The sequence below is a fragment of the Bos indicus genome, chromosome 7 (genome assembly GCF_029378745.1).
Source record: "Bos indicus isolate NIAB-ARS_2022 breed Sahiwal x Tharparkar chromosome 7, NIAB-ARS_B.indTharparkar_mat_pri_1.0, whole genome shotgun sequence".
Classification (NCBI taxonomy): Eukaryota; Metazoa; Chordata; class Mammalia; order Artiodactyla; family Bovidae; genus Bos; species Bos indicus.
The window spans coordinates 73,185,002-73,209,865 of NC_091766.1; the positions used below are offsets into that span (position 1 = coordinate 73,185,002).

The 24,864-nt window shown below is 36.9% G+C and overlaps 1 protein-coding gene across 1 annotated transcript; it reads left to right on the forward strand.

The window, feature by feature from the left end:
* The first annotated feature begins 5,935 nt into the window (after positions 1-5,935).
* GABRA6 (gamma-aminobutyric acid type A receptor subunit alpha6) lies at positions 5,936-22,230 on the forward strand. Its single transcript, XM_019963684.2, has 9 exons — positions 5,936-5,973; positions 6,171-6,289; positions 6,868-6,935; positions 8,867-9,087; positions 9,173-9,255; positions 9,563-9,706; positions 10,113-10,265; positions 11,546-11,805; positions 21,955-22,230. Exons 1-9 carry the CDS (start codon positions 5,936-5,938, stop codon positions 22,228-22,230), a joined length of 1,362 nt encoding a protein of 453 aa, XP_019819243.2.
* The last annotated feature ends 2,634 nt before the right edge of the window (positions 22,231-24,864 follow it).

The window sequence follows — 24,864 nt, forward strand, 5'->3', positions numbered from 1 at the left end:
TTTGAATTAGAGATACTTACTAGCTTTGGAGCATTAGGTAGGTATATAGCTAATGTACATACCTTTGTAAGCCTCAATTTACTCTTTTGTGCAATGATGATAAAAATGGCTACTTTATAAGGCAGTTACCCATATTAGAGATAATATCAATGTATATAGTTGCCATCTAGTATGTGTTCAATAGATATTAACTATTATTTTATAATCTACTACTTATCTTCCTCCTTTAGTACAACTTAGTAGGACCTCTCCATTTTTCTCTTCCAATGTTCCTCCAAAGTACATTTTACCACCAAGATCCTCTTTTTTTTTTTTTTTTTGGTTTATAAATTTATATACATGTTTTTTTTTTTTAATTAAAAAAAAATTATACATGTGTTTCCCATCCTGAACCCTCCTCCCTCCTCCCTCCCCATACCATCCCTCTGGGTCGTCCCAGTGCACCAGCCCCAAGCATCCAGCATCGTGCATTGAACCTGGACTGGCATCTCGTTTCATACATGACATTTCACATGTTTCAATGCCATTCTCCCAAATCTTCCCACCCTCTCCCTCTCCCACAGAGTCCATAAGCCTGTTCTATACATCAGTGTCTCTTTTGCTGTCTCGTATACAGGGTTATCGTTACCATCTTTCTAAATTCCATATATATGCGTTAGTATACTGTATTGGTGTTTGTCCTTCTGGCTTACTTCACTCTGTATAATAGGTTCCAGTTTCATCCACCTCATTAGAACTGATTCAAATGTATTATTTTTAATGGCTGAGTAATACTCTATTGTGTATATGTACCACAACTTGCTTATCCATTCATCTGCTGATGGACATCTAGGTTGTTTCCATGTCCTGGCTATTATAAACAGTGCTGCGATGAACATTGGGGTACACATGTCTCTTTCCCTTCTGGTTTCCTCAGTGTGTATGCCCAGCAGTGGGATTGCTGGATCATAAGGCAGTTCTATTTCCAGTTTTTTAAGGAATCTCCACACTGTTCTCCATAGTGGCTGTACTAAAGATCCTCTTTAAACATTTTCCTCCTCACTTTATTCCAGAAATGCTCCATAACTGATTCTTTGAACCCAAATATTCATTCAAAGTCTCTATCAAACAGTTCTTATTTAGGATGTACCCAGATAACCTCAAGATTCTGCTTAATGTTCTTAGGTATTCTTAGGGACCATGTAATTTCCTCATGAAACAAACATTCATAAACCCATTCATGGTGTTCCAGGCCATAAGAACACTTTCAGTAACAAAAAAAGAAACTTTTTCTTCTTCTATGGTAGTCCATTCCATCTTTGGATAAATAAATAAAAAAGAAATTGGTCTTTTAATAGAACTGAAACTTATATTTCATTGGATTCTGCACCCCCCAGCATTAGTTTGTCCCTTCTTGCTTTTGATTTAGACAAACTGGTTTTAAATTGTAATTCTGCATTTACTAGTTGTGTGAGATTAAGCAAGTTAAATACTTACTGATCTACAAAAGGACTCACTTAGAGGCAACTCGTAGATTTTTGTGTTAGCAGTGAATAAATTGGAGTATGTGGAATTCTTAACATAATTCTTGGCACATGGTAAATGTCAAATATTTGGTAGTTATTATTAATACTATGCTAATTTCCACTTGGGCTTCCCTAGTAGTTCAACTGGTAAAGAATCTGCCTGCAATTCATGAGACCCTGGTTCAATTCCTGGGTTGGGAAGATCCCCTGGAGAAGGGATAGACTGTGCTGTGGTTGCTTAGCCGCTCAGTCATGTCCAACTCCTTGCAACCACATGGACTGTAGTCCGCCAGGCTCCTCTATCCATGGGGATTCTCCAGGCCAGAATACTGGAATGAGTTGCCATCCCCTCCTCCAGGGGATCTTCCCAATCCAAGGGATGGAAGACAGGTCTCCCGCCATGCAGGTGTGTTCTTTACCATCTGAGCCACCAGGGAAGCCCAGGGATAGGCTACCCATTCCTGTATTCTGGGGTTTCCCTGGTGGCTCAGACAGTTAAAAAAGTGTACCTGCAATGTGGGAGACCTGTGTTTGATCCCTGGGTTGGAAAGATCCCCTGAAGGAGGGCTTGGCAACCCAGTGAAGTATTCTTGCCTAGGGAATCCCCATGGACAGAGGAGCCTGACGGGCCACAGTCTATGGGGTCACAAAGAGTTGGACATGACTGAGCGATTAAGCACAATTTCCACTTACAGTCTTAAATTGCATTTATTGACTGACTGACTGGCTTTCCATAACCATTTCTAAAACAAACAGGGAAAATGTGTCAAGTCCTCTAGTATTAGGTGGGAAGTAGTTATACAAATACTGAAATCCTTTGGTTCAAGTTCCTCAAATGTAAGAACATTAATGCTCAAATAATAAAGTTACTTTGTTAAAGTTATTATTTGACAAAAAAAAAGAGCTACTGGGTTTCTGAGGCTCAATTCTAATATTGTTTCTTTCTTTCTTTTTTTTAAAATTTAAGCCCAGTGGAGATTTGCAGTGAGAAAATGCAATCATGTGTTGTTCAAGAGACAATTCCATTCTGATCTTGAAGATTTTGATTGTGTTTTCTATTTACTTATGTATAAATGCATAAATATATGTATTGGTTCTTTTTTATCATGGAAAGTACTATTTAGCATCTGGTGCCAAGTTTGCTTTTTCTGTGCAATAACCTCCTCCAATCACCTCTGAGTCCTTGGTTAATTTCTTTTTTTTAATTTATTTATTTTAATTGGAGGTTAATTACTTTACAATATTGTATTGGTTTTGCCATACATCAACATGAATCTGCCACGGGTGTACACGTGTTCCCCATCTTGAACCCCCCCTCTCTCCTCCCTCCCCGTACCATCCCTCTGGGTTGTCTCAGTGCATCAGCCCCAAGCATCCAGTATCATGCATGGAACCTGGACTGGCGATTCGTTTCATTGCAGCACTGTTTATAATAGCCAGGATATGGAAACAACCTAGATGTCCATCAGCAGATGAATGGACAAGAAAGCTGTGGTACATATACACAATGGAGTATTATGCAGCCATTAAAAAGAATACATTTGAATCAGTTGTAATGAGGTGGATGAAACTGGAGCCTATTATACAGAGTGAAGTAAGCCAGAAAGAAAAACACCAATAAAGTATACTAATGCATATATATGATTAATTTCATACACACAAACCTGGGGTGCCAGGAGTTCAAAGTTTAGGACAAAGAAAGGAGATAGATTTTTTTCATATTGTCCTTTTGCAAAGTGCAGCATATTAATAAGAGTATTATTGGAGAGGATGGTAGTTCTAGGCTTTCCAGTGGAGAGGAACAGCAGAGCAAGCCAGCGGTCATCCAAGGTGATTTAAAAACATATTTAGGAAAAACAGCTGTGAAGTAGACAGGTGTGAGACAAATGTTCTCTAATTTTCCAGAAGAAAGTAATTCACTAAATAAGGGGAATTCCTAAATACTTGGTTTGCATAGACAAAATGCTACATAAATGACCACGCATTTCTCAAAATAATTGCTCAAAGAGTCATGTTTTTGAACTCCTTTATGGCTAGTTCCATAGGAAAACAATAACTGTAATCAAACATTAATGTTGTTATTAGAGCTTGTCTGCCAATTCTGACAGAGATGTGTGAAGAGGTGACTTCCTTATGTTGTCACCAACATATAAATCAGATAAACAGAAGTACAGAATTTGAGTCCCTTAGGTCCAGCACATTCATTTAAAGGTGAGATCTGCAAAGTGAGATGGCTAAGATTACATACCCTTATTATCCTTCCAGATTTAAGAATTTTTTTTTCCTATTTAGACTAGAAAACAGATTTCTTCTCCTTCATTAAACTACTAATTAAAACTCATCAGAAAATAGAATCAAATATGTTAATCTCTTTAGAGACAAATATAATAATAACTATTTCTTTTTTCAATAAATACTTTGCAGGAGGAAAACATGCCTATTCAAAAAGAATATGTATATAAATGTAACACCTCACCAATGATCATCTTTTTAACACATAAAAAAAAAATCAGTCTAGACACCTCACTAAGCTTGAGGATGATACAAATCAGAGATGGATAGTAAACAAAATGATGGGTAAAAATGATACAAACTTGCAGGGATAAATGTAGAGTCCTATGATGAATAAAAACAATACATTGTATTAAAAATGATCAGAGAATTACTTAATAGCATCAGATCCTTAGGATTTAGTGCAATCAATGGAATTGAAAATGCTATAGTGATTAGTTGTATTATGTTTAAAATAAAGTGAAAAGAATAAGAAGAAATACAGAAACCGGGTTCTGTAATCAATAAAAAATGATTTTTGGAGTCTTAGCTTAAATTAGAGAGGACATGATAGATATCTTTGTTTATGTGATTGCTATGTAGTTTTGCTCTGAAATAATATTATTTTGTGTAGCTTCAAAGGTGAGAACTAGGACCAGGGTGCAGATTTCAACCCAACACAAGTAAAGCAAAGTGAGAAATCAGATGCTGAATACCACTTGCCAGGAATTCTGGAGGGAATTCAGGTTTTTGATGAGTAACTAGAAAATTCCTTGTAACAGATTCAATAATTAAAAAAAATTCATAAGAAATTTTGGACTTTTCCTGTTTTTACTGTTGTCATTGTTGTTTTGTTTATAGCTAATTTCTTGAAATTTTTCTCAAATTATTTATGTCACGTCTTCAGAAATAATGCTTATGACTGTGCTATATAGCTTTAAGTTACCATCACTTGTGTAGAATTTAGGTGCTGAAAATACAGACTGTGAACTAGATAGATAGTGGGTGGATCTGGCAGGAGGATAGTGAAGAAGACATTTGCTTCTGGCTCTTATGTTCCTGAATTAAATATATATATATATACACACACACACACACACACACACACACATAAACACACACATACACATTCATAATACTTTATTATTTGTATTTAAAGATTAAAACGACAAGGCTTAAAGAGACTTCTATTACTCCAACTTTCCCAGACTAGGGGGAGAATGCTGTTCCTTGGTTTCAAACATTCCACTTTGACCTGTGACAAGCCTAACAGTGCCAGCAACATCATCATTGACCATGTTTACGGATACTTTATTCTTATAGCATTTCTACATGGAAATCTTAGTAAGCTCTTTCCAGACATTATCTCTTATAGGCAGCATTCGACTTTATAACTTTGCTCGAGATGCCATACATTTCACAAGAAGGATCAGCAAAGTACTTCCAAAAAAATAAAAAACAGAACACTAATTCAACAGCAGGATGGTCAGGAGTTGTTCTGATGTGTTCTAGGTGCTTTTTCAAAGAAGAATGAGAACCAATATTTAAATAGAGAGGAAAGGGGTAGCTGAAGCAATAAAGCTGGTGAAATCAGAAAGAGCATCCAAGAAGACCTCAATATTGTTAGACTTTTTAAGCAGTGAGAGCTATGTAGAAATCCTTCTGTGAACCATAGAAATAATAAATGCTGAGCCCACTGGAACATAATTTCAATCAGCAAGATGCCACTGCCGTCCAGATTTCCTCACAGGGCCCTGCTAAGTCCATGCCAAAACTAGCAGTGAATTTCTCCCTTCTAATCTCCCCTAATGCCTTACTTGATTATTGTCACTGCTCTCTGACCATGCACTGTCCCTCCAGACTCTCATTCCCCAACTGATCAGTCAGAGGAGGATAAATGTCCACTGGGACATACTCTAAGACCCCAAACCACCTTGTTCCATGTGAAAGGACAGAACGGAGAGAGAAGAGATCAAGGGGAACCCTCCACGTTTAGCTGGCAACCTTTCCATCTTCATCTACTGGATTACTGGCTGGACACAAACAAGAAGGGCTATGAGTGGTCCCGGAGAGCGCTCTAGTTAACTGGAAAAGGGGAACTGGCTGGGAGGAGGAGAAGGCAGGTGGAGGGTGAGCCGGGCACCTCAGTGCACCGCAGGATGGTGTCGCCTCTGCCCTGTCTGTACATTGTTCTCTGGTAAGACTTTGTTTTCTGACTTTTCCTTTTAGCTCTAAGGAAAGGGTAAGCATACATCCACTGGGTGACTTCTATACCAAATCATAGAAGCAGCCTGGATGGCATGGCTCATCTGTATGGTGGGGTAGACGAGGCTGGAATGAACAGCCTATTTTTGGGGGGCCTGGGAGGGAGGATCATTGATTGTCTACTCACAGGGTAGAAAATGCTCTAGGGAAACTTGAAGATGAAGGAAACTTCTATTCCAAAAACATCAGTCGGATCCTGGACAACTTGCTTGAAGGCTACGACAATCGGCTGCGACCGGGATTTGGAGGTAAGAGGCTGAGTCCTTCCTAGACTATATGTGACATGTGTGCCCTTCTTCCCCCTTAGTGCCAGTCCAAGGCCCAGAGGCCTCAGGATAGCAGAGTGGGAAGTTGCAGGGCACTGGGGTTGGGGCAGGGGGCCATCCAGTCTCTGTCCCTCCCTCAATTCCTGAACTTACATGTGAGTCATTTGAACTCTCTAAGCCTCCACTTTCTCAACAGTGGTGGGGTGTATGAACAGTGCTTGTCTCATAGGGTGTGTGAATGTAAATGAGATTCTTCACATAAAACACATTTTTAAGCATTTGTTCCATTAAAGCTATCACTAAACATTATTACTGTAGTTGTCAGAACACTAACCCAGTTTTCCTTCATTCCTTAAACTTTGCAATTTGGCCGGAATAAACTCAAAATAATGCAACTAATCTGAGTTTTTAAGAGCTGAAAAACTAAAGGACCCTTGCTACTGGAATTACTTTAGGATGGGTTATAGATTCTGGCTGAGAGAAGGGACTTTGTGAAACAGTCGTTCCATTCAATCTCCTTAACATCATTGATGATAAATGTCCCTATGGGCTAATTTCAGGTGCTGTCACTGAAGTCAAAACAGACATTTACGTGACGAGTTTTGGGCCCGTGTCAGACGTGGAGATGGTGAGTGAGCTGAGTGAGGAGAGTAATTTTGCTTAAAGGAGGACCGGACTGAGTCCCAGAATGAATGATAATGGACATTGTTAACAAACTTGGCTCCAGATCTAAAAGCAATATATGCACTCATGCTGGGAAGGAATGGCCATTAGAGCAGATTATTGGCCAAATCTCCTTCACATTTCACTAAAGGCTCTGCTTGAACATGAATCTGAGGAGACTTTTAAGATGACATCTTCTCTTCTGTTCACATATCAAGCGCCAATTCTTCCTTACAAAGAGAAGATTCTCCCCCATCTTTATGAAGTTTTAGGAAATTTATGGAGGAGTTAAAAAACAACAAAGATGGAATGCCATGTAAGAGTATATTGAGAAGATCTATTAAACATAAAACGTGGCTGTTTTGGCAGTGCCCCATTCTCAGTACATGTTAATAAAACAGTAAAGGGAGTCCTTTGGAAAGACTACTGCATTCCACCTTTTATGTTTGCAAGTGGACCAGTAGGTGTTCTGGGAACCCTGTTCCAGGTACAGATGGCTGTAGGATTCGTAAGAGGGTATTTATAGTAAGTGGCAGTGAACAACTGAACCAGCTTTTTGGAACAAAGTGTATCATGATATTCTTTGACGTTTCTCAGGTAGTGTGTCCCCCTAAAAATAAAATGTAAATACTAAAACCGAAGAAAAACATAACTCTTTAAAGTGGTGCATTAAATGAACTAGGGGATGTAATTCTAGATTAACAGCTATTAGAGATTTTCATTTTCTGCTTTTTGAGCTGAGAATATAAGCAGAAAAGAAAGGAATAGAAATGTAAAGAGGGGGAAAGGAGTAAAAAAGGGAAGAGAAAGGAAAGGAGGAAAGAGTAAAAAAAAAAAAGAAGAGGGGCAGAGACTAAGGAGCACTTTAGGAGATAAATGTCTTAAGAGTTGAGAGAGAAGAGTCAGCATTTCTTCAGAATCCTCAACAATTTAACTATCAATTTTTTTCATTTGAGTATGATTCACACCAAGAATAAATAATCACAACTATATTCTACTGTAGCATTGCAATCTGGGGACACTTAGAACTTTATTTTATGCGTGTGTCTCTTTTTTAAGTGTATTTATACAAGAGAGGCTTGTTATAGCCTGGATCACCATTATATGGATATACTGTATGTCAAATTATATTTTTAAAATATAATCACCACTTGCAGTAAAAGTCTCATAAAGAAATATATAAAGGATACAAAGCAATTCTTGGCAATATTTTGACATAATTATAAGTTGCTATTTATCATTGACTTTAGCAAAGGCCTTCAGCATAATACTTAAGTTCTTAATGTTATTTCATAAAAGCCACAAATTAAAACATAATTTTGATTATGCATACTTAAATGAGGCTCTGTTTGAGTAATCATGGTAGTATTTGCTTTTATGTTCTCTGAGAACTATATAAAATAATTATGATGTGCAGACAAAGTACGCTTATCAAGTAAAGTTTCTCTATCCTTGGAACTGTACTAAGTGGCACTGTGTTGCTCAGATATATTTTTGAAGGTAAACAAGTTGCTAAGAGGAATGATTATACTAACTGATGGTAGGAAGGCCAATCCAAAACCTAGATTAAATCTTATATTTTTATTCTAAATTAAACAAGAGAAATCAGGAGGTCAGTAGATAGAGACATGGATTACTGATAGAAAAAAGGAAGAATGTTGAAGGTGAAGGTGGAGAAGGGAGGTTTATACAATATCAACATGATCGTCTATAATAACATTACAATCTTACAGTGTGAAAAATAATAATTCACTGGTTATAGTTCTCCTGATAGGCTATTGTCATAAAAAGTTGCTTTATTTCTTAAATTTTAGTATTGCGTATGTAAGCTAGTGAAGAAACTTATTCTTAATGAACCGTCTACCCAGCATGCATGAATATCTTACTTTCTCTTAGGAATACACGATGGACGTTTTTTTCCGCCAGACTTGGACAGATGAGAGGTTGAAGTTTGGGGGGCCAACTGAGATTTTGAGTTTGAATAACCTGATGGTCAGTAAAATCTGGACACCTGACACTTTTTTCAGGAATGGCAAAAAATCAATTGCTCACAACATGACAACTCCTAATAAACTCTTCAGAATAATGCAGAATGGAACCATTCTATACACCATGAGGTGAGGCTTCCTCAGTTCTTTGTCCTCTGCTCAAAGGATTTGTCCATCATACTAACTCAGAACTATTTATTTCAATGTTCCTTAGGCTTACCATCAACGCTGACTGTCCTATGAAACTGGTTAACTTTCCTATGGATGGGCATGCTTGTCCGCTCAAATTTGGCAGTTGTAAGTGACAAAATGCTTCTGAGAGTTAAATAATGTATTCAAAATACATAATTATTTGGTTTTAGTCAGGCTGGAAAGCAAAAGAGAAATACTACTCTGATATTCTCTGTATAATTCCTAGAATTAACTTACTTAATCATGTCCGTCAATCTTATACATAGAGGTTTTGGTCCCCAGGATTAAAGAAAAAAATTGTTTTTTTAAAATTTATGCTTGTATTTTCTTTTCATAATGGACAAGATTTGCTTTGAAAGAAAAAAAAAAACACAACTAGCCAGATTTACTGCAATTTGTCTAAAAAATTCAGATGCTTACCCCAAGAGTGAAATCATATATACATGGAAAAAAGGACCACTTTACTCAGTGGAAGTCCCAGAAGAATCCTCAAGCCTCCTTCAGTATGATCTGATTGGACAAACAGTCTCTAGTGAGACAATTAAATCTAACACAGGTAAGAATTTAACCAACATGTGAATGGAATCCTACAAGGTGACTCCAGTGCACATTTTCAAAATATCTGTTTGTTTTTCCTCTGCATTAGCCATTCTCAGCTAAACTTGCAGTTTTAAAGTGATGAGTAGCTTTAAGATGGATTTTGCAACCATGTGCATATATAAAGATTTGAATAGCCTTAGAGTGAGTAGTTTTGTATGTGTGTGACACAAAGAACTCCACAGAAAACAATGAGTGATGCATTTATCATCTGCTGATCGACTAACTTTGCCATACATTGAAAAATGTCTTTGCTATTTTCTTCCTACACATATTAACTTAAGGATCTGTAAGGTTTATTTCTAACTGCACTCTTTTTGCACGTTGTCAACAGCAATAATACTGACATACCTGTCTTCCAACAGGTGAATACGTAATAATGACAGTTTATTTCCACTTGCAAAGGAAGATGGGCTACTTCATGATACAGATCTATACTCCTTGCATTATGACAGTCATTCTTTCCCAGGTGTCTTTCTGGATTAATAAGGAGTCTGTTCCAGCCAGAACTGTCTTTGGTATGCTTCACTCTTTGGGCTCTACTTTCCATCATCCTCCAGCTCACATTGCTTGTGTATTTTAAGGGGAATATTCACACCAGTGAATATTTTTCAATATATATATTGAATATCAATATATTTTTCAATCCACAAAGGAAATAAACTCCTATCTCATTCAGACACATGTTTCGTATGAAGTAACCTTCATCTTATCACAATTTGTGTGGTGAATCAACAAAAGATTTGTCTCAGCAAGAATTCTGGCTGGTTTCCTATGACTTTCACGTGTCCTACTTTGGAGAATTTCTTATCTCAATTTGCTTTTTCATAACTAGAAAAAGTAGGAAATTTAAAATGACATGTAATTCAATGAAATCAAAAGTTAAGATATTGAACCCATGAATACACAAAATATATCTCCCTTTTATTTAGGTAGGATCATAAAAAATTTTGCCATTTTTTTAGGTCTTCAGTTCAGTTCAGTCACTCAAGCTTTGTCTGACTCTCTGCGACCCCATGAATCGCAGTTAAATATCACCAATTTCCTATTGTTCAGACTAAATATTTAGTTACATTTATGTTATATAGAATCACTAACAGTGTGACGGAACAAAATGAAATAAGAAAAAGAGCTGTAACAGAAAATATCTTCTGTAACAAAACCCAATTTTTTTCTCAGCTTTCATGATTATAAGTTTAGTAGTTCATAGGGAAGACCTGAGTTTAATTGAAATCTCAGACGAATTTTGACTTTTTAATTTACCATACTAAAACAGATCTCTTTCTGCAAGTTATAAAAGAATATATATATAATGACGCTAACCATCTTTGGATTATATAAATCCTCCAAGACAGAAAACTGCTGCAAGATGAGTGATGAAATTATTTGCTCATGATTAAATATTTTATCTTAAAAAACCAATCTAGAAATTAAAATATTGTGAAATCTAATTTTATATTTATCATCTATACAAATATTTATTAATATGATGAAATTTTATATCAGCATTAAATATGCTCACAAGTTCAAGATTGTATTACTCATGTACTAATAATTTGCTATTATATTATTATTGTTAAACTAAGTCACTTCAAAAAATAACTTTGAGCAACTACAATGTATGCGAGGTATTGAAGGATACAAAAATATGAATGCCTATGGTAATAACTGTGAACAATTAAAAATAACAAAATAACAAAAATTACATTTGTAACTGAAATCTCCAACAAGTTCCCATTTGAGCCTGTTATTCGATTGCAAATGCTAATACTGCATTTCTCATTCTGTTTCGTTTTAGGAATCACCACTGTTTTAACCATGACCACTTTAAGCATCAGTGCCCGGCACTCCTTGCCAAAAGTGTCTTATGCAACCGCCATGGACTGGTTCATAGCTGTTTGCTTTGCTTTCGTCTTCTCTGCTCTTATTGAGTTTGCTGCTGTCAACTACTTTACCAATCTTCAGACACAAAAGGCCAAAAGGAAGGCGCAGATTGCAGCCTCACCCCCAGTGACAATAGCAAAAGCGACTGAACCCCTGGAAGCTGAGATTGTTTTGGTAATTGTTTACTTTTCTAATGTTACCCATACTGTATAGGAAAAGGCAGCCTGAATAGTTATTGCAAACAAGTAGATAGTCCAAAAATAATATTAGTAATAAAGTTATGTAACTTTGGTTCCAAGGTCAACTTCTCCAACCTCACAGGAAAAGCCAAGCAACAATCCTTCATTGATCTTTGCTCTAAACTTTTGGTATTCCTCTTTCATCATCCTCAGTAGTACTGGCAGATTCCAAGTTCTCAGAGGAGACGAGAATCCTCAGCCTTTAGATGCTTCCTTTGAATGGGTTCCCATATACCGACCAGGGAGAATAAAGTTAAAAAGAAAGATAAAAAAACGTTCTTAATGAGGTTCCACAGTCTGAAGGAAACAAACAGGGACTCTATGAACAATTTTTGTTAGAAATCTGCTTGTTGCTTTAATCCAGAAGGGAAAGATGTGTATATGAGATTCTGTGAATGCTGAGTCATAAGCCAAGTTTTTGATTCACATGAAAACATTCTCATGTTCACATTCATGTTATATGTATAAAATATGCATATTTATGTATATTAATTTTTGCAAAGACTTAATCAGTGAAAAATACCTATAAAATTAAGTTTAGATTTGTGGTGACTAAGTGCTGGTCCCCAAAGCATTTTTTAATAAAAAATAAATGATAGCATTAATAATTCAAGGGTCATAAATGTGCCCTTAAATTTCAATTATGTATATGAATAAATTCTCACAATTAAGTTGCATGTACTTCTTAAAAAAGGATTGTAGAATTGATGGACAAGTATACATTTTTACTTCAATACAAACTCCAAACTGTAGCTCTTGAGCAAAATCAAGTAATGCAGACAATTTGAATTGAAAATTTGTTTATAATTGATCAATTCTCACAAATATTTACAAATCACAAAACTAGTTAATCCTTGCTTAAGTTTTACAATAAAAATTATAACATTATATGTATTTTATTTTCCAAATACTGAGCTATTTATTGGCTTTAAAAGATCATTTTTATTGAAACGTTTCTCTTTGATAAACTAAGAAACTTGTTTGAGAATTTGCATTTTCTCCAAAGGATAAGACCAGTCCACGATAAGTGGCAATTCATCATTTAAAAAGTTTTTCCTTAAATTAGACCTCATTAAAAAAGAAGTCTGCCATCCAGTAATCCAGTCAAATTACATTTGAAAATAAAAAACAGAGGCTCAGAGAAGGGAAACATTAATCACTTAGAAAAACTAAGAATTGATTCCAGAAATCCTAATATTCACAACTACACAGAGGCTGATGCCCTAACCTCCCCAGCACTTGCTCAGAGACTGAACTATGAAAGAGTACATACCACTGGGTAAAAAAGACCTTTTCTGAATGTAGGTAAGGTGATTTCCAAAATTCTTTCTTTCATTTAATGATGTTTGGGTGGCGCTAGTGGTAAAGAAACCACCTGCCATTGCAGGAGACGCCAGAGATGTGGGTTTGATCCCTGGGCTGGGAAGATCCCCTGGAGGAGCAAGTGGCACCCCACTCAAGTACTTTTCCTTGGGAAATCTTATGGACCGAGAAGGCTGGCAGGCTACAGTCCATGAAGTTGCAAAGAATTGGACATGACTGAGCATGCACACATCCCCACACATGTATTTTCAAAGGTCACAAAAATATAACTTTATAACAAAAATATGTTCGTCTGAAGACCTAGTTCAAATGAGTTGAAAATTGTATTTTTCACAAAAGATAAATTCTAAGTATTTTTGAGAATTATTTTGTTTGTCAAAACATGTGATTATGTTACAACCTGTCTGTACTTAACATAGACACATAACTATTATATTGCCCAAAGGTCATATACTAACATATATCTAGAAAGGAAGAAGAACTAATATTTATCAAAATACCATTTAACAGTGTCTTATTTGACAAGTACAGTAAAAATAAGAGGAGAAATTCATGAGAAAAAGGGCAAGAAAAGTGATTTTGAATATAGTCATTGATCTGATATCGAGACAAAAGGAAAGACCAACTTCCTTACCTCAACATTTTTAAAATATGGATTACTGAGAAGGATATGATCTCAAATCCTTGGAGAAAGCACAGAGTTATCATTCCCTAAGTCTATTATTTTAAAGGTATAATTTATTAATAAGATGGAATTTAAGATCTCAGGTCTTCATACAGACTATCTTCTAATAGTTCGAATATAGTAACATCATTAGGCTGTCCTTTGGAACTCGTATAAACAAATTGGATTCAAATCATCTCAAAGTACTTTTTTCCTTGCAAGTGGACTCTTTTTTCCTATGAAAAATTATATTTCTAAACCTGGCTCCACTTATAATATTTCAAGGCAATGAAAAGGAGACTTTTGTTTCTGAAAGGCTAAGTCAAAGTATAAAAATAAAAACCAAAAGTAACCAAACCTAACAATATAAACCTTGTAAGCATCAAGAAATAAATACAGATGATTGCATAGAACATGCACATTTTATTTATTTATGTCAAAACTTGGCAATTGCCTTTTATAATATAGAGGAACAAACATAAATTACGTATTTGGAATTTATACAGCACAATGGTATATTTTGATTACAAGGCCATTTTTTCTTTCAAATACCATGACATTTAAAAATGCCTATTCAGTTGTAATCAAAATAACATTATTTGGGTAAGCTGGACATTGAAATAGCAATCCAATATGGCAAAGCTGAAATGAGATTAAGTGCTTGGATATTTCATGTGATTCTAAATTGTATGTTTTAAAGTACACATTGTTTTTCACAGGAAACTGGTTAGAATGAATGTGAAAACTTTATTGCTTTGAATTTGACCTTGAAATTTATAATAATGATAAAGAAATTCAGACATTTAAAATCTAGTACTCATACCTGAAGAGACTAAATCTAAATCTTCAGAAGTGTTCTACAGATTAATAACCTTTCTGTTTTTAAGGCATTTGGAAGTGGACTTTATATTTTTAGATTTTGAGAAGAAATTCTCCAGTGCTTCTTTCCCGCTTATATGGTATCTTTCCATATTGTTTTTATATGATATGCTATTTAGGCATTAGAAAGTACTCCTGTATTTATGTTTCAGAACTTATTATTTGTCTAAGGTGTACTTATTTTGTAGATAAGACTGAGTTTAGACTCTGATCTCTTTTGGAATGTTTTCCTAGTATTTTTTTTTATTTTAAACATCTAAGTCCTCAACACCAAGTTCTTAAGAATGAATCCTCTGCCCCACTACTCAACACATCCAACGTGACTTCTCTTTTTCATGGAAGGTGTGATGTTTTTCACAAATTATCTATAAAGTTGACCAAAATTTAATTAGTTTAGAGAATAACTGTGTTTATACTGATTGCATGGTTTATTTTTCTTGTCACCTGACACCAATTTATAGAGTACCTATGTGTTCTTTTCATACCATAAGCATTTATTAAGTGCCTTTATATGCAGACCCTTTGTAGAACATTGAGAGTTCATTAGTAAGCAACATCAATAGAGCCTCTTCTGTCCTGGAACTGCCCATCAAGCAGGAAGAGAGGGAAATCAAGGAGCCCCGCCAATGCTCTGTGATAAAGCTTGTGGTTACAGACGTATAGGAGGCTGAAGAAGGGCCATGCAAGAGTGTTCACACAGTCTGGAGCAGGTGATTCTGGAGGAAGTGGTGCCTATGTTGAGAACAGAAAGATGAGCCTGGCCCTGATCTAGAGACACTAAGTCAGTTATTCACAACTTGGGCACAGAGAGGCAAGTAAGACACATTGTCCTTTCTGTACCCTTCAAGGTTGAAACATCTGCTGGGCCATAACCATGTTGCCCTTCACCTGTGTAGAGAAATATGAAGCATAGATTTACCTCCCCTGTTCCTAATATTGCTGAGATTTCTTTGAGTACTATCATTATTCCAAAGAATTAGCAATTGAATTAAGACCATCAGAGACTCTGAGCACCAGAAAGACCATGATGCCCCTTCCCCATGGTAGCACCATCATATGACTTATAGAGAGGGTGGGGTGGGTCAGATGAGAAGTGTAGGCAATTAGCTCTTTCCCTATACCTTCCATCAAATCCCCATCTAGTATTCCTTTCAGGACTCTCCAAACATTTCAGTGTGGTTTTCAGACATGTCTCTAGCACCACTGACCTACCAGATTGCTACTAATCAGCTGCTTCTCTGTAGATATTCTGGAATTGTCTCTGCTCCCAGTTCTACCAGTTATAAATGTAATGACATTTGACAGAGTTCATTTTCTCCGTAATTTTTAATACTATCATTTTATGAATGGTCAAATACTAAATGTTTTAAAAAATATGTTCTCTTGTTTTTGGTGCCCCGGTTAAAAGCAGATGCTTTGTTTGCCCTATAGTAATGCAGCCCTTGTTGAAATATCTCCCCTATGAGGTAACCCATTGCTCCCTCCTCTTTAATATATTAGGTTCACTGAATATTGTATCAAAATTGCTCTTAGTACTTCCCAAATGCCTTATCCCTATACCAAATAACTGACTGTCACAATGTCCAGTTTGACTCCAAGTACCTTTGCAATATGGCGTTACCTAAAACAAAGCAATGCTCTAAAAATACCCAAAGCAGGATGGCACTGAGCAGCAGGGGAGCCCTGGAAAAATTCAAAACCACAGGTGTTCCACTCAAAACAGTGACAGCCCCAAGCTGAGCCCTCATCTGGACTCTGACAAAAGCCTATTTTACCTTTACCATCAACTGAAGCTGCTGAGCTTACAATGGGGCAGGCAGAATCTGATGCAAACCTGTAGCTTGAATGGCTTGCAAAATTGGCTTTCTTTTCATTTCAGAAACTCAATGAGATTCTTCTAAATTTTAGATGTCCAGTCTCTATACTGCCGATTTCTAATTATCCAGGAACTGATTATCCAGCTTGTGGGTTATTCAGCTCTCTGGCATTTCCTTGAGAACCTTGTACTTGTTGCCTGCTAGAAGGCAATGGCACCCCACTCCAGCACTCTTGCCTGGAAAGTCCCATGGACGGAGGAGCCTGGTGGACTTCCGTCTATGGGGTCGCTAAGAGTCGGACACGACTGAAGCGACTTAGCGGCAGCAGCAGAAACTTCCCAGGTGGCACTAGTGGTAAAAAACCTGCCTGCCAATGCAGGAGACATAAGAGATATGGGTTCAATCCCTGAATCAGGAAGATCCCCTGGAGGAGGGCATGACAACTCACCCAGTGTTCTTGCCTGGAGATCCTCATGGACAGAGAAGCCTGGCAGGCTACAGTTCATAGGGTCACAAAGAGTTGGACACGACTGAAGTGACTTAGCACAGAAATCCCCCAGCCATCGCTGTACAATGAGACAGTGTAATTCTAAACCAGTGATGCTCAATGGTGGGTGTCCTCAGAGGACGTATGTCATGATACAAGGACATTTTTGATTGTCAAAACTCTGAGGATGTGGGTGCTACAGGTATCTTATGGATAGAGGAGAAGGATGATACTCAACACCCCATGGTGTACAGGACAGTCCCCACAACTAAGAAGTACCAATATGTCAGTAACTGTGGCTGAGAAACAACTGTGCCCTAAACCCTAAAGCTGATGGGAAGGAAAAACAGTATTTATTAAGATTATGCTCTTAGCAGTGGTCTCCAACATTTTTGGCACAAGGAATCGATTTCATGGAAGATAATTTTTCCATGAACTGGGGTTGGGGGTGGTTTGGGGAGGATTCAAGCACATTACATTTAATGTGCACTTTATTTCTAATCTATTGCTGCCTCTCATCTGACAGGGGTCCCCAAGCTCTGTGTGGCCCAGAGCTTGGGGACCCCTGCTCTTAGGCATCTAAGGGGGACTGAATTCAGGTGCTACCACTTGTCACTTGTGTGAGCTTCCTGCTTATACCTTCATTAGCTCAACTCTAAAACAAAATATTATTACATTAGAGATTCTTTCTAGGAATAAGCAAAATAATGCAGGCAGAGTGCCAGGCAGTGCTTGTAAATGGTAAGTGTTTAGATATGGTACCTATGTGCATGCCTGTGTGCTAAGTTGCTTCAGTTGTGTCCAACTCTTTGTGACCCTTTGGACTGTAGCCCACCAGGATCCTCTGTCTACGGGGATTCTCCAGGCAACAATATTGGAGTGAGTTGCTATGCCCTCCTCCAGGGGATCTTCCTGACACAGGGATCAAACCCATGTCTCTTATGTCTCCTACATTGGCAGGCAAGTTCTTTACCGCTAGTGCCATCTGGGAAGCATGGTACTTATAATATAATGTAATATAAACAATATGCTAAAATAGAAAATAATCAAGAAATATTTTGTTCCCTTCTCTTTGCCTGAAAACTCTTGTAAGTCTCAGAAAATGTTTCGATTTTCATTCATTTATTGATTTAGCATATGCTTATGAAGCATTCACTGTGTTCTATGCACTGGCTAGGTAGTTTGGAGTACTTACACATGAAAATAAAATGCCCTCTACCATTAAGAGAGATTTCTACATTAAGGAGATTTCAAGTCAGGAAGGGGGATAAAGCACAACAGAAGTAATGTTTACAGGGAAAATATGATAGCAAGAAGAACTGTAACAGCTAAGTAGGCAGGAAGCATATAACAAAGAGACATTTTCTTTCTCAAGTTCTTAAAGAAAGGGAAAAAACCCTTACAGATGAAATAATTATTGTCTCTAACTTTAAAGATGGAAACTTTAAGCTTAGGAAGAATTTATGACTCCTTTGCCATGTGTAAGTCATACAGCAGATAAGTAGTAAATGTGGAACTGCAGACTAGGGCTTTCTGACTCTGTTTCCCTCTAACTCCTAAGCAACCCTCCATAGAGACTGCCTAGGGATGCAGATGAAGAAAAGAAGGATCCTGTCATAGGAGATGTTTAATTCCAAGCTAATGCTATTATGCATAAATTTTTCATGCGTTAGGTCTTGAACAATCTTGCTTAACTCTGAACAAGGGCTATCTGGCAATTCTCATTAAGTCATTTGTGACACTGTGACATGCCAAGAGATTGACAAATAACTTCTCCCCACATCTCCAAAAGAGAGAGGGAGATAAAACTATACATTATATTTTTATGCTGGATTATAATTTACACTTTTCCATCTCAATGAACTTGTTCACATCTGCCCTCTTTCTCCCTTAAAAAGAAAGAAAGCATGCTATTAAAAATCAAGACAGGTTTGGAAAGAAGATCTGCTCTAAAGCCTTGCCCTCTTTATTCTCCATTAAGATACTTAGAAAATTTATTAGAGTAAGATATTTTCATGTTCTGTGTATCTGGAAGGAGGAGAACTCTTTTTAAAGGATTAAACAGTGACACATTTTTCTCTTTCAGGTGAAGAACATTTTGATAACATATATAATAGTTGAAAATTCAAATTAGAATTTGGGAAACATGATCGAAAGCTTTGGCTGACAATGTTATATTTATCTTCTAAGACAGGCAGCACATATTGAGACTGGGATACCACTACACTGGTCCTATCCACGCACTACTGGTGACCCTAGGCACAACTGTCCTCAGTTGTCACAGTTTTTTCAGTTGTTTAACAATTTATTTGTAAAACAGACTAACACACAGGACAGCTGTGTACAATGTCAGATATTACACCCATATATCAATATCTAGATTGAAAATTGTATATTACCGATGTAGGCACTGAAAAGAAAGAATGATCAATAAGGGCACAAGAAATGAAAGGAGGTTCCAGTAAGAAAGTGAAGCTTAAAATTGACTTTGAGGAATGAATAGAATTTATGAAAAGAGAGTGACAATGGTTTATAAAGCAAAGAATCAAAGAAGGTTGTCACATATCTTTAATAGAAAATGTCACTTATTTCCTATTCAAGATCAGTACACTGGGCAATATTCTATTTGAAACTCTCTCCTACCTCCAACACCTTTGATTTATTTATTTCTGTCCACAGGGCCTAGCCTAATATCTGGTCAACAGATAACAGGTAAAGATATTCTTTGCTTGAAATTCACCATGGTCAAGTCAAATCAGACTTTACAGTGATTTATTCTTGCTTTTGGTAAAGAAACAGCGTTTACTATGGCCCCCCAAAGCACAGTGGGCTTGAATTCTCTATGATGACTATTACTATTTAGATGTTCAGAAACATCCCCAACAAATCAAAGCAAAATTCAGGAGTAGAGGGAGAAGAGGTTCTTGGGGTTGTTGTTTTCCCAGAGTCCAAGTGTCACCGCATCAGCGGGCCATTCTGGTCCAGCGGTTCCACCAGCACCGGGGAGGCGGCCGCCTCATGCTGTTGCCATGGGGCTGCTCTCTAAAGCCATGGGAGTCTGTCCATATGAATAACACACCCTGCCAGGCAGCAAAGTGGTGATTTTGCTGCCAGAGAGGAAACAAGGCAGTTTTACAAGAGCAGGGATAATGTACAGCATGCGTGTGAAGGCAGGGACTCAGCAAGGACAACCCAGCCACAAGGAGAGTGATTATTACAGGCTGTAGACAAGAAAAAGTAAGAATCAGAAGAAGCCCCCCTAGTCTCCACCATGTTGAAAGGTGTCTAAAGCAAACAGAATTAGAGTCTCTGAAGCAGACTCGATACTATAGAGTGAAGAAGAGAAGATGCTGGGATAGAGCAAGCACTGAGATTAACCAGGCTGGTTGATAACTGGCTGTGAAAGCGTGGGTGAAGCAGTTCCCACATCTAGATCTCAGCCTCTCATCTGTTACTTAATGCACTGAATATCCCTTTCAAGACTAGAATTGGTTGTCCTCTGATTTCAGTGGAACAGAAAAGCTAATGATGGAAAAGAACATATAATAATTATGAGGTTAATAAATGTATCACTTTTGGTAACTTAAGATGGAAGGAGACAGTAGAGAAGTTCTGAACAGGAAGCAGAAAGCTCACAACACAGAACTCTGGACCAAGAGGCAGTCACATTCAAGGGAAGAATAGTATGGGTATTTCTACTTTGTGCCTGGCTTTTGAGGTACATGAGCATTTTAAAATTTGTTTGCTATTGTTCATACCTCAGTTGGTTCAGATATATGAATGTGTGAATATTAGGCTGTAGGCTGGGAACCTGTCTAGAAGAATGCTATCATTTAACTGAGCTGTTATTTTATGGTATTAACTAATTACCCACATACTACAAAATGAAATTCCCTGTCATCGTGACATTCCCTCTCATTGCCTATACACATTGCCATATAGGTTTATGCATAACTGGGGTGGTGGGTGGATAAACCCTTATAACCTGGCTTATCTCTTCCTAATAGCACAATACTCAACACAGTTCCTGGGACATGGATCATGCTTGGCATCAATTGCTGATGTATTAAATTATAGGATATTAAGTGAAATTTGCTCAGTCATGTGTGACTCTTTGAGACCCCATGGACTATATAGTCCATGGAATTCTCCAGGCAAGAATACTGGAGTGGGTAGCCTATCCCTTCTTCATAGGATCTTCCTGACCCAGGAATCCAGTCAGGGTCTGCTGAATTACAGGCAGGTTCTTTACCAACTGAGCTATCAGTGGCTGTTAGTAAATCAATGTTTTTAGAATTTGTTTTACCACTTTCTTGGAAAAGTAGCACTATCAAATATTATTAAGAATTTGATGACACTGCCCTGGTGATCCAGTGGTTGGGACTTTGCCTGCCAATTCATTGCAGGCACAGGGGGTGCAGGTTCAACCACTAATCAGGAAGCTAAGATCCCACATGCCTCATGGCCAAAAAATCTAAACATAAAACAGAAGCGATAGTATAACAAATTCAATAAAGACTTTAAAAATGGTCTACTTCAAAAAAAAGAAAAAATAATTTGCTGGTACTTTAACTTATATGATAGAAAGAAAGAGAAAGAAAGTGAAGTTGCTCAGTTGTGTCTGACTCTTTGTGACCCCATGGACCGTAGCCTTTCAGGTTCCTCCATCCATGGGATTTTCCAGGCAAGATTTACTGGAGTGGGTTGCCATTTCCTTCTCCAGGGGATCTTCCTGACCCAGGGATTGAACCCCGGTCTCCCACATTGCAGGCAGACTCTTTACCATCTGAGCCACAGGGAAGCTCAACTTATATAATAAAGTGTCAGCAAACATCTGTCAATGATGATAAAATGAATGACTAATGTCTGTTCCTTTACCTAAGCAGAGTATATATGTATATTTTTCCTCTACAGCATCCTGATTCCAAGTACCATCTGAAGAAAAGAATCACATCTCTGACATTGCCAATAGTTCCATCCCCTGAGGCCAGCAAAGTCCTCACAAGAGCTCCCATCTTACAGTCAACACCTGTAACCCCCCCACCCATCTCACTAACCTTTGGAGGTACCAGTAAAATAGACCAATATTCTCGGATTCTCTTCCCAGTTGCATTTGCAGGATTCAACCTTGTATATTGGATAGTTTATCTATCCAAAGATACAATGGAAGTGAGCAACAGTGTGGAATAGCTTGCAGCCATAATAACCTGTTTTCAGTAAGTTCTTGTTTTCTGAATTTTTAAAAATAGCAATGAGACTTGTATAGATGCTTTTCTGAACATGAAATCAAAATTGAAATCTCTAACATATAACTTTGAGTAAGCCTGTATGGGCAGAAAAGCAATAATGTTACTTTTCACAATTGGAAAGTGGAGGTTGCTAAAGAATATGACTTTTCTGTACATTAGAGAAAATTTTATAAAAGGATATAATGGATTCAGGATGAATTTGTCAATCTTTGTCCTTCATTGTTCAATATTTTAATTGTCACTGTGAATAACATTTGTCACAAAGCAGATAAAATAAGAAATGTTGACACTTCTAAAGGTTGCCTTAAAATATATTTGTTTTTGGCTTAGTTCTGAAGAGAACAAAATATAAATAGTCTAAATATTTATCAGGAGGTTAATACCAGCATGTTGGAGGCCTTTATGCTAGTAAAATGGCTTTCAGGGCACTGTAAAGCCTGCATTGAGCTTAGCCATTTGTTTCAAACCTTGCTGTGCTATTTTACGTCAATAAAGTATGTTGTTTTTATACATATGAATTATACATAGATCATAAACTATATATGCATTGTATATAGCTTCAGTTGGACTGCAGTACAGGGTTGTTTTATCTCATTCAGTTCTTCTTTTAAAATAATATGTTCATCATAATTCCATGAAGTGGTAGAAGGCTTGTATATTATAACTGTTCTTATATCTCATATTCTTTATCTTTCTAAGTGTATCACTAAATGAAACAATAATAAACATGGTTGTCTGGATCTGTTTAATAGAGCTCAGAAGAGTTTCCTCAGTACGGGGATGTGAAGTGGCTACCTCCCCAGTGTTAGTGTCCCTCGGGATTCTGAGAGGCAGAAAATATGAGTAGCAGACTTGATCATCCAGTTCTAAAAAAAAAAATTTGTATTCCAGTAGTCAAGTCTTCTTCTCCTTTCTGCTCATTCAACACTCTTTCTGTTATAAGATAAATAGGGTCTGAATGGTGACTATAGTTGATAACATTGTATAGTATAATTGAAATTTGCTAAGAGAGCAGAAATTAAATGTTTTCATCAAAAAAAGTAAATACATGAGATGATGGATATGTTAATTAACTTAAAAGAGGAAATCATTTCACAATGTATGCATATATTAAATCATCCCATTGTACACTTTAAATATCTTATAACTTTATCAATTGTACCTCAAGCTGAAAAAAAATGAATGAGACTATTTTTATCCCTTTCTATTCCAGCTCCTCCTGATGCTAACTCTACCCATATTTCTCCCACATAGATTGATGTTAGGGAAACAGGAACTAGAAACAGGAGAAAGCATGTGGTATGGTTTGTGCAGATCAATAAATTCCTCACTAACCATAGCTGGGTCTTAAAAATCACTGAGATCAGCTAGAGCTCTGAACCCAGAAAGCAATATTCTGGAATTACTACTCTTGCCTTTATCCAGGAAAATACCAAAAAAAAAAAAAATTCTATGGTCAAACAAATTAAAGTTTAATTGAAATAGCTCTACTAAGGGTGAGAAAGCTAATCTCCATCTAACTTCCCTATTAATTAGCTCCATGACCAAATCTCTTAGACTCTGGGAGACGTAGTTTTATAGGATGAGGGGGATTGAATAGACATCCTCTGAATTTCCTTCCATTTTGAACAGCTTATATTAATTTCATTACTATTTTTTTTTATTATCTAAATTAAGTCATTATACAAGGCCTTTTCCTGTTTTTGAGACTACATGAAATAATTAAGTGCAAGTTGGTGTTAATCACATTATATACTATGTTATACTTAATTCCTTCACAAACTTGTGAAATATACTACTGTTAACTGCATTTAAAGATAAGAAACCCAGGGACAGTGAAGACAAATGATTTTGTTCAGAATCAAGTGGTACTCAAGGGCTAGAGCTGAGAGTCATACCTAAGCAGTTGAATCCATAGCTTGTTCACTTAACCATATGTGAGTCTGTCCTATAATCCCCTCCCAAATTCTCTCACTTTGTCTTTCATTTCCTGAAATAATTTTCCTGGTGTTCTAACATTCTTCCTGCCCTGCCTCAGCATTTACTATACATTTCACTACAAAGCACATTACTATCAGTCAACATCTATGCTTAGAGCTGAAAAAGATAAATAAAACCCATTAGATCTATTATATATTATAGGCATTATATTTCTCCTCAATGAAAGTATCTTGAAAAAAAAATCTGCAAAACTTTGGAACTGCTAAGAATTTCTCAGTGTATGTCATAGAGCGGTAAGAGAGGTTAACTGAAAATAGAAGAGTTTCCTGAGTTAAAGAATTTTAGGGGAGATATTGAATCAAAGCAAAATAGGTTTCTTTCCTGCTGGGCTTCTCAGAGCTTATGTGCATTGTGATTCTCTCACAGTTTTCTAGAGTAGTTAACATTTCCCAAGTCCACATGGCCATGAGTATTATTTTGCAAGAAGGAAATGCTTGACGAGCATTTCTCAGAAAACAAGTTGTGAAAGACCAGTTATTATTTATATTCCTCCTTCTGTAACCACAACCCCCTAGTTAAACCACCCTCTAGTTAAACAGATAAGGGATTGAGTGTTTGAATGGGAAGATGACTT